This window comes from Arvicanthis niloticus, chromosome 6, assembly GCF_011762505.2.
Source record: "Arvicanthis niloticus isolate mArvNil1 chromosome 6, mArvNil1.pat.X, whole genome shotgun sequence".
In the NCBI taxonomy this organism is placed as follows: domain Eukaryota; kingdom Metazoa; phylum Chordata; class Mammalia; order Rodentia; family Muridae; genus Arvicanthis; species Arvicanthis niloticus.
This window is the reverse complement of record NC_047663.1, coordinates 20,771,057-20,781,352: the sequence shown is the minus strand read 5'-3', so window position 1 is coordinate 20,781,352 and position 10,296 is coordinate 20,771,057. Positions and strand designations below refer to the sequence as shown.

Below are 10,296 nucleotides of genomic sequence, written 5' to 3'. Positions count from 1 at the left end.
AGGACAGAAAAGGGGGGGGGGGAGGGTCGGAGGGCGGGAGGGAGAAACCGGCCGGGAACACATGGGGACAGAGAGAGCGCTGGAGTGATGAAGCAGTCTTTTTATCCACACCTGAAGCACCATAAGCCATTGCTAGGTCCCTGGGAGGAGCCTAGTGGAATCGCCTGTAAGATAATAAATTAATCAGAAAACCCAAAAGCCCCTTTCCTCAAGAACCCTTCCAAAAACATCTTGTGGTGGGTGTGGTCGATTCTTTGTCGGACAGACTGAGAAGAACCTGGAAAAACCACAGGGTGCCCTGGCAGCCCTCTACAGCACAGAAGCAGAAAAGGCAGTCCAGGTTCGAGCTTCCGGCGCGCTCGGACGGGCATGCAAATGATTACTCTGAGGAACTCTGGGAGCAAAAAAGCTCAACAAAAAACTTCTTTCCCTTGATCTCTCAGGCTTTCCCTGGCGTAAAAGTGGTGGAGAAGATAGAAGAGGAGGGTCTGTGTCGGTCGCGCGTTTGCGGGCGCGTGAGTGCTGGTGACCGTGAGTGAAAGGTGTGTGCGCTGTTGAGTGTCGCGGGCGTGTGTGGGTTGTCGGGTATCGCTTCTCGGCCTTTTGGCTAAGATCAAGTGTAGTATCTGTTCTTATCAGTTTAATATCTGATACGTCCTCTATCCGAGGACAATATATTAAATGGGTTTTTGGGACTAGGAGTTGGAATAGGAGCTTGCTCCGTCCACTCCACGCATCGACCTGGTATTGCAGTACTTCCAGGAACGGTGCACCCCCCTCGGGGAATAAAGCTGGTTAAAAGTCAGAAGTCTACTTAGTCTGAGGTGATGGAAACCTGTAGCTTTTGTAGTAATAGATTCGTACGACCCGCTGGTCTCGAACTCAGATAATCTATCTGCTTTGGTTTTTCATGGTATTAAAGGCGTGCATAACCACCGCCCGGCTTTACAGGACTTTTAAGATGGAAATTTTTAGGTTTTCATACCTTTAAGCTGTTAGATAACTGAAAATTTTGAACGTGAACAATACCCTTAGAAAGCAGAGTAAGTTTTTAAGTTCGTTGTAGGTATAAACGAGCTGCTTTTGCGTCTTTGTCAACACGAAAACTCAGCACTAAGTAGGATGAGTGCGAGTCCTAGTATTATAACCAGGAAATTCAAATACTTGCTTTGTTGGACGTTTTAAGATCGTGTGGGTGGGTCTGGATCCGCCCACTGTTGCTAGGATTTAAATTTCCCGGTAGTTGCTTGCGCAGGCGCAGTGGCTTTACCATGGCGGAGTTGATCTCTTTCGTAGTTCCCACCCAGAGCGACAAAGTTTTGTTGGTGTGGGAGTTGAGCGCAGGTCCTCCAGCCGAGGCTTTAAGTGTGAGGGGCCACGCGGAGGAAGGCAGAGGGAGCAAGGGGAAGTGGGGGGAAGGAGGCGCGGGGCTGCACTGAAGAAGGGGCGCAGAGGACCGGGGAGCCAGCCACCCAGGCTCGTCTCCTCCTAAGAGGAAGCCCCGTGGTCGTGCAGGAGTGCTCCCAGTGGAGAAGTGGTGGTGGATCTGGGTTTGGCGTGGGGCAAGGGGATCAGCACTCACTCGTGGGCCTCCCACAGCATTCTCTGTTCACAGTGTTCTCCCAGTTTGGCCTTCTGTATTCAGTCCGAGTCTTCCCGAACGCTGCAGTGGCCGGTCCTGGTTTCTACGCCATCGTCAAGTTTTACTCCTCGAGGGACGCGCAGAGAGCCCAAAAGACATGCGACGGAAAGCCCCTTTTTCAGACATCACCAGTGAAGGTGTGTGCAAATGCAGGATTCAGAATAAAGTTCCGAGTTCTGCCGTGAGTAAGCTAGTTTGTGTGGCTCCCTGGTTCATACAGTGCTGCTTCCAGATGCGTTTTCACTGGCCCCAGGCTTGCCTTGGTGAAGAAACTCCAACTCGGGATAAAACATTCACCATGAGAGTAACAGTGGTCAAACCCAAGTGTTCCAATGAAAATCCCATGTCACATGTTGCCTTTATATTTAAGAATTATTCATAAGCATTTTCTATTTTATTTGGACTTAATATGTGTGCATTTGACAAACTGCCAGTTTTAACATAATGGATGCTATTTGTCATCATTATAAAACATAACTTCCTTCAGGTCCCAGAGGTGGGGAAAGCATCCTTTAATACATTGTAGCCTTCATTCCATTGTAACATCAAACCCGTTTAACTTTCCCAGAGCCTTAGGACAACAACATCTCACTGTTTCTCAATTCCACTGCCTGCCCTTTCAATTTCTTTCTTTCTTTCTTTCTTTCTTTCTTTCTTTCTTTCTTTCTTTCTTTCTTTCAGATTTATTTCTTTTTATATGAGTACACTACCTGTCTCCATACCCACCAGAAGAGGGCATCAGATCCCATTCCAGATGGTCATAAGCCACCATGTGGTTGCTGGGAATTGAACTCAGGACCTCTGGAAGAGCAGTCGATCCTCTTAACCACTGAGCCATCTCTCCAGCCCCCCTTTTAATTTCTGGTTGGTCACTTTTGATATGCCTATTTGCTGCTGAACCTGCTGCATATTCTTGTCCATATTGTCTTTCCCCTCCATTGAGCCTTGACTGAATCTGAGAACTCTAGTCAGTAGTGATCCCAAGTGTACTATCTCTACTTCATACATGGTTCAAGACCTTTTCTGATCTTAGATCATCCACTTCCAAGTACTGAAATGATTTGCCTGTCAGTTATCCTTTAATGACTTTTATCGGTACGTTTCTAACCTATGGCCATGTCTCAACCATTTAGATATTGTATGTGAAACTGGGAAGATTACAAAGTAGTGAGTCTCCAGTGCTCTTGAGACAGATCATTTCATAAACTTTAAGTTCTGATAGAGTGATGAAGGAAATGTTAACAACTCAAGATACTGGGGCTAGAGATATGGCTCAGTCATTAAGAGCACTGTCTGCTCTTCTAGAGGACCCAAGTTTGATTTCTAGCACCCTCTTCTGGCCTCCAGGCATGTACATGGTACACAGGCATACATGCGAGCAAAACACACACACACACTAAATGCAATATTCAATATTATTTTTAAAACAATTCAAGGTACTATTGGAAAGTAAGAATGGTCATATTAGGTGGAGGAATTGGAGCTATGAAGGGGCCAGACCTACAGTAATATGCAAGTATCATGGGATGGGGCCGAGAGGGAGCCAGACTAGCATAGAAAGTAAAGATAAGTCATTTAATTGCTCAGCTATTAAGGTGTAGTTTTAAGCACAGGCTAGCTTTCTACTGGCTATGATCAGAGAAAGATGACCTTGAACTTCTGATCTTCCTGCCTCCACCTGACTGTGGGGACAACAGGAAAGTGTCTATGTCCTGCTTATCCTGTCCTGCGATTGAATTTAAATTTTCATGCATGCTAAACAAGTCCTTTACCCGTTGTTCTGTCTCCCTCCACCCTGCCCCCCCCCCCTTTTTTTTTTCTCTTTCTGGACTACAGGTTCGTCTTGGCACCAGACATAAGGCACTGCAACATCAAGCCTTTGCCCTAAACAGCTCACGATGCCAGGAACTGGCAAATTACTACTTTGGCTTCAATGGATGGTCAAAAAGGATCATCAAGGTAAACCTTGTGCAGTTTTACTAACAGCACTCTCCCCTGCACACTATAATCCACAGGGCTGTGGGGAGGCCGTGCCGGGCCACCTATGGTGAGGATCAATTGGTGTGTTAGATCTGGTCCAGCCTTGAGTGTTAGGGGTACTCACCCCAGTTCACTGGCAGATGGAGCCCATAGTTTCTCCAGTGTCTGTGTGTTTAGTAAGATGTGACTGCCTGAAGTAGCATTCCTTTATATATCTTGCTTCTGAAGGTATAGGATGCTCCAGCTGTTAGTAGGTATTTGGGGGTTAGTTTTTTTCTTTCTTTATTGAATTCTCAGGCGAGCTGGGGCTGAGTAGTGGAGAGCTTGCCTAGCAGGAGCTAAGCTTTGGGCTTCGTTCTCAGAGATAAGGAAATCCTAGGACTTGAATCCAACCCCTCCCAGCTACAGGAGCTCTCTGGACTGGAGGATGCAACTCTTGCTGTATCCATGCAGAAGCGGAACCCCCAGTTCTTTTGTGCTGTAGAGGTGGTGCTGCCGTCCTACGGGTGCAGGAGTCCTGGAGTTGGCATCTCTGAGGAGCCTCAGCACCAGCTGGAGGAAGGTCTGTCATTTGCTCAGGGAGGGAGGCAGGAGTGGATATGTCACAAATCTGTCTTTTCTTCCTTCTCTCCACTCTGTCAGCTTCTAGCCAGGCCGTTCTGTGGTGGCTAAACTACTGAAGAATTAGGCAGAATTGTTTTTTTTTTGGTTTTTTTGTTTTGTTTTGTTGTTTGTTTGTTTTTCAAGATTGGTTTTCTCTGTGTAGTCCTGGCTGTCCTGGAACTTACTCTGAAGACCAGGCTGGCCTCGAACTCATAAATCCGCCTGCCTCTGCCTCCCAAGCGCTGGGATTAAAGGCATGGGACACCACCGCCCCGGCAGGCAGAATTGTTAATGCCTTGTAATAGAGACCTTCACCTTTCACCTTAAGCGCATGCCTGACAAACCCTTTACATTTACAACAGAACTGCCCTCCTGCCCAGAGGCTTAGGGGAGGCCGGAAATTGTGTGTCTCTCGTTTTTGGTCAAGGACTTGCTTTAGGTTGAAATAATTGGCCAGAGTCCTTTATCTTAGTCTTCAATTATCTCAGCAAAAGCCTGCTCTAGGACTGGAGAAATGGCTCAGTATGTAAGCCTGTACTTTTGCTGTAAAGGACCTGAATTCTATCCAGCTCTCAATTTAGGTGGCTAAAACACCTGTCTGCAGATCCAGTAGGCTCTGACGCCTCTCTTGTGTACAGAAGGACAGACATAGACTCATCAGTTATCATTATCTAAGCAGTGTCATAAACTTTTGTATAAACAGACACTCAATTGTTTGCCTGCTGATGGAGTGACTTGAGCAGATAAAAGGCCTTTGTGAAAAGGTACTCCAGTTGATGTTGAGGGTTTTTTTTCTAGACACCATGGTCTGAGCAGGAAGGGTCCAAGTCAGAGACAAGGGTGTTTAATGGGGTGGGTGGAGTAGGCTGCTGAATTGATAATGCCCATTATGGGTTCATCACCAGACCCTGTTCTACATCCAACCCTGCTCCATCACCTGACCTTGCTCAGTACTGCACCCCTGAGCAGGCAGGATTGCGTCTGCCTGTCAGTCTGAAATTGGCAGTGAAAGGAGACTTGTACCCGTTCCTCATTCAAATCCCATGGTTATTATAGCAGGAACTTCGGAATACACTGGGCTTATAAAATAACGGGCCCGATCATGCTGGACCTTCAGCGGGGCTTGCAGCTGGTGGCTCCTGGTGTTCTGGATTCCTTTAGCTGCTCAAATAATGATCTAAGAATGACCCACAAATGTGCTTCCTTTTGAAACAAAGATCAGTTGTTATCTGTTTAAGTATTTACCTATTTTTTTTAAACTTTTATCGGTTCTTTATAAATTTCACGTCATAAACCCCAATTCCACCCATCTCATACCTGACCTCCACCCTTGCAACCTCTCCCCCAACAGAGAAACAAAAAAATCTCCTTGTGGAAGCTGTAGGGTGTCACAGTGTGTCCCACAGTACCCTTTTGTCCATACCTCTTGTAAATGTTCATTGCAACTAGTCATTGATCTGGTTTGAGGCCTCTGGCTTCTGCTACACCATCAATATTGGAGCTCACTGGAACTTCTCGGATATCCTGTTGTTACACAGTGTCATGGAGATCCTGCAGCTTTGGATCTGTAAGATAGGCCTCTTTCACATGCTCCAGCAGTTCGCAGATGGGGTAGATGTTGGAGTGGATCTGGGCCTGAGGGGTATCTGAGTTGGTCAGCCAGCTAGCTCTCCTGCCCTCGGTGCTGGCTCATCCTCACCCATGCCATTAGGGTCAGCTATCCTGTGCTTCCCAGGCAAGGTGCAGGGCCCTGCTCTCCTGAGTGCTGTAGCAGGTGAGGGGCTGGGTTGGCTCTTCCACCGTCATGACCCCAGGGCCAGCTCTTCCACTTGCCGTAGGTAGCAAGGGGTGAGGGTGGGAGAGGGCATCTCTCCCTTGTCCACATAACTCCATGGCAGAGAGGTTGAGAGGCCAACTCTCTCATGCTCACACCTTCAGGACCAGCTCCCCCACAACCCTGTCACCAGGGTCAGCTCTACCATGCTGCCCAGGTAAGGTGCAGGGCCTTATTTTTATTTTGCATGTATTGTATATTTGTGTGTAGTATATGTAAATGTGTGTGTGTACACACATAGTGCACGTGCCTGTGTGTGTTAGCCCAGAAGCCAGAAGAGGGTATTGGGGGTCTTCCTCTATTACTGTCTATTCATCTGAGGCAGGGTCTCTCCCTGAACCTGGAGCTTGCCTCTTTTTGGCCAGCAAGAAGATAATAGTCCCACTGTCTCAGCCCAGCTCAGTGCTGGGGCTACGGACATGTGCAGGGTAATACCCAAGCTGTTACCCAAACACTTCTACAGCAAGCACTGAGCCCCTCAGCAGCGTCCATTCATGTATTTGCAATCCTTCTGTTTGGTTGGACACAGGACAGTCACCATTTCTTACAAAGAGGAAGAGAGCCCAGAAGCTCGCCTTCCAGGCGGCTTTATCAGATGCCTTCCAGAAGCTGACCATCCTGGTTCTAGGTGAGTGTTTCCTGATCGTCCTGAGTGCCTGAGTCTCAGTGAGCAAGAAGTTATTTTAAAACATTGATTGTGCCAGCCTTCATAGTGGCACACACCTTTAATCCCAGCACTGGGGAAGCAGAGGCAGGCAGATCCCTGAGTTTAATTCCAGCCATGTCTCGAGAATGGGTTCCAGGACAGCCAGGATGTCACAGAGAAACCCTGTCTCAAACAAACAAACAAACAAACAAAAAACCCAAAAACCCAGACTGTCTCTCTCTTGCTTCTCCTCCAGTGCTTTCTGTTCCTGGTTTGGATTCGCTTAGCCTGACATTTACACCTTTGTCTTCAGCCATTTGAACATTTTTTAAAAAATATCCAATTTTTTATTACCACCTTAATCCTGCCTCTAAGATACCAAAATTGTCTAAACTAAACATATTTGCTATCTCATACTTTTTTTTTTTTTTTTTTTTTTTTTTTTTTTTTTTTTTGAGGTAGGGCTCTGTAGCTCACTATGTAGACCAGGCTGGCCTTGAACTCAGAGACCCTCCTGCCTATGTCTTCTGGGTGCAGCACTATGCCTGACCCTGCTCATGCATTTTTTAAGCAGATGGTTCTGTTAATTGCAGTGTGGGATGCAACATTTCTAGAACTATCTCTTCCTTAGCTTTTAGAAACAGTAAGTGCTGGTTGGGTGTGAATGTGAACCACTCAGCTTTCCCTCTTTCTCTCAGAAAGTGGCAAGATTGCTGTGGAGTACAGACCCACAGAAGAGGATCTAGATGCCAGAAGTGAAGAAGAACTGCAGAATTTAATCCAGGTACATGGTGACCAAAGCCTGAGGTGTCCGTAGCTGAGGTAGCTGAGCCCAAAGCAGCCAACAGGTTCTAGAAGACTGCACTGTGTAGCATTCTTAAGGAACTTCAGACTTGGGTTGGTGAGATGGGTCAGTGGTTTAAGAGCATTGGCTGGCTGCTGTTCCAGAGGTCCTGAGCTCAGTTCCCAGTACCCACATGGTGGCTCACAACCATCTGTCGGGGTCTCATGCCCTCCTCTGGCCTGCAGGTGTGCTTGCAGCAGAGCACTCATACATTAAATAAAATTTAAAAAGAAAAGAAAGAAAGACAGATTTGGAGGTGTTTTGAAGTACAGACATTCGGGGACTTTTCCTGAACTCCTAACCCTGGCCTCTGTCCCCTTGTTTGGGTTTGGAAAGCGCTGAGGTGCCTGAGCGTGTGGTTGTGACTGTGTGTTGAGAGCCGCACTAGCCCCACGTTTGGGCAGCCAAAAAATGTCACGGCCCGAGCAAAATGTTGAAGCCTGGGCTGCCCCGCGCTTGGCGGCCACTGTATCCTGGCCCAAGCTGCCGCTCCGGTCCGTGGGTCAGGGTTCATCGAGAGAGAATGAGGATGGACTCAAAGAATAGAGACCAGACAGAGTGTGATTCAATCCCGTTTATTCTTCAGTCTCTCTTCTTAGTCCAAGTCCCAAGTCTTGAGTTCCTAGTCCCTAGTTCCTAGTCCTTAGTGCCTCCAAGTTCCAAGTTACTTCTTCCAAGTTCTCTTTCAAGTGCCTGCTACCTAATGCCTAATTCCTACTCCAAGTTGTACTCCAAGTTGTACTCTGAAGTGTCTGATTCTCTCCTGTCTGCCTCTGCCTTTTATATGTCTCACTTCTAAGCCATGCCTTTTGGTCACACCTTTAATCATGCCCTTAGGTCTTGTCTCTAAATCTGATCTCTATACTTCTAAGTCACACTCTTAAATTACACACCTTTAATCTCACACACCCAAGGTATCTAAACCAAGATTATCGGGGTGTGCTCAGCTGTTGTAGGCTATTGTAATCCAAGTCTCATGTCAGGGTATATGGCTCAAGATGGCTGCAAAACTGATAGCTGCTTTCTGCTCAAAGTCGGCCCCCAACAACTGTGGCCCCAAGATGGGTGGGAGGTTCCTGAATGTTGGACTTACTGGTACGTACAGCCAAACACAGTCCAGTGCCTCATACACACTGGGTAGTGGTTGGAATGAGAACGGCCCCCAGAGGCTCATAGATTTGCATGCTTGTCCCCAGCTGTCGAACTGCGTAAGGATTAAAAAGTATGAGATTGTTGGAGAAAGAGTGTCACTGGGATTGGACTTGGAAATTCAAAAGCCAATACCAGGCCCAGTGTCTCCCTCTGCCAGCCTACATCAGAATGTAGCTCTCAGCTACATCTCCAGCACCATGCCTGCCTCGTGTGCCACCCTGGGCCCTGCCATGATAATGAACTAGCTCTCTAAAACTATAAGCAGGCCACAATTAAATGCCTTCTTTTCTAAGACTTGCCTCAGTGTCTCTTCACAGCAGTAGAGCAGTGACTAAGAAACTAAGCTCGCACACTACCATATGAGCTACACCCCCCAGTGAAACTTTTCATACTTTTAAGAGGTCCAGCTTTGTGAGTTTGAGGCCGGTCTAGTCTACATAATGAGTCCCAAGTCAGCCAGGACTACATAGTGAGACTCTACCTCTAAAACAAGTATAGCTTGGGGCTGGAGAGATGGCTCAGTGGTTAAGAGCATTGGCTGCTCTTCCAGAGGACCCAGGTTCGATTCCCAGCAACCACATGGCAGTTCACACCTGTCTGTAACTCCAATTACAGGGCCGCTGACACCATTACACAGACATGCATACTGGCAGAACACCAGTGGAGATAAAAGTTATATGGATATTTAAAAAATAGATACAAGTGCAGGTCTCTGAAGATGAGAGGAAGCAAGTCAGAGTAGACTCATCCACAGATTCAGAGACTATTAGAATAAATGCCATTTTCAAACCAACAAACACCACGTGTCCAACCATGTCAGGACACTGGTATGTGTGGTATGTGTGGTTAGGTTCTTAGGAGCTGCCCTAAGAAGCCGGCATCAGATCCACTGAAGCTAGAGGTACAGTTGAGTCCTGGGAGCTAAACCCCAGCCCTCTGGAAGTACAGCACATGCTCTTGACTGCTAAGCCATCTCTCTCCCCCCAAGATGAAGGGCTTTTTTTTTTTTTTTCAATATAGATTATAAAATCGGCTCTGAAGGAGGTCAGCTAGTTAGCTTCTCCATTCCAGTGTGTGAGCAGAATCTCTTGTGAGGGAGTAGCTACGGGTGTAAGTGAACGTGGGGTGTGGGTGTTTTCCCCAGTTCACAACTCTGGCTGAGGAAACATGATACCTGATGGTCAGGGGCTAGCGGGACAGTGACTGGAGCAACCCCAGCCTGTAGTCTCCTGCCATCCTGAGGGGCCTTCCTTCATCTTGCAGGTCAGCTGCTTTCCTTCGAGTCAGCCCAGCCAAAGGGAGGAAGAATGTCTCTCCGATTTCAGCCTGGAGGAGGAAGACCTGAAGCTGTGTGGAGTGCACTAGTAGCTCTGACTCTGTCAGAGGAGCTGCTGTCTGACTGTGACAGGAAGTTCTGCCTTTCCAATCAGTGGGCTGCTGGCATCTGTGAACACCTAAGTGTGAAGCCTTAGATCTTGTGGCTATGTAGGAGAGTGCCTTGGGAGAGGTCTAAAGAAGCCCTGTCACTACGGTGGCAAATGGTTCCCTATACAGAATGGAACTCTGTCCCATCATAATAAAGGTAGCCTAACAAA

At 47.4% G+C, this 10,296-nt stretch overlaps 1 protein-coding gene and 1 non-coding gene across 4 annotated transcripts; both read left to right on the top strand.

Moving 5' to 3' along the window:
- Positions 1-587: 587 nt before the first annotated feature.
- On the top strand, positions 588-778 carry LOC117712236 (U2 spliceosomal RNA). The gene has a single exon (XR_004607290.1). It is a non-coding gene; the product is annotated as a U2 spliceosomal RNA (small nuclear RNA).
- A 445-nt stretch (positions 779-1,223) lies between these two features.
- Positions 1,224-10,296, top strand: Rdm1 (RAD52 motif containing 1). Of its 3 annotated transcripts, none has more exons than XM_034504269.2 (7): positions 1,224-1,367; positions 1,600-1,779; positions 3,479-3,601; positions 4,076-4,184; positions 6,589-6,687; positions 7,404-7,489; positions 9,965-10,296. In XM_034504269.2, the coding sequence occupies exons 1-7, from the start codon at positions 1,272-1,274 to the stop codon at positions 10,064-10,066; spliced, it is 795 nt and encodes a 264-aa protein (XP_034360160.1). In that variant the 5' UTR covers positions 1,224-1,271; the 3' UTR covers positions 10,067-10,296. The 3 variants fall into 3 exon arrangements, with proteins under 3 accessions (XP_034360160.1, XP_034360159.1, XP_034360158.1); XM_034504268.2 differs by having other exon boundaries at positions 4,031-4,184; XM_034504267.2 differs by having other exon boundaries at positions 4,025-4,184.

Coding starts and splice junctions, on each gene's coding strand:
- Rdm1 (XM_034504267.2), top strand. CDS start 1,272: ATGGCGGAGTTGATCTCTTTCGTAGTTCCCACCCAGAGCGACAAAGTT. Junction 1,368..1,599: donor CTCCAGCCGAGGCTTTAAGT/GTGAGGGGCCAC, acceptor GGCCTCCCACAG/CATTCTCTGTTCACAGTGTT. Junction 4,185..6,588: donor TCAGCACCAGCTGGAGGAAG/GTCTGTCATTTG, acceptor GGTTGGACACAG/GACAGTCACCATTTCTTACA.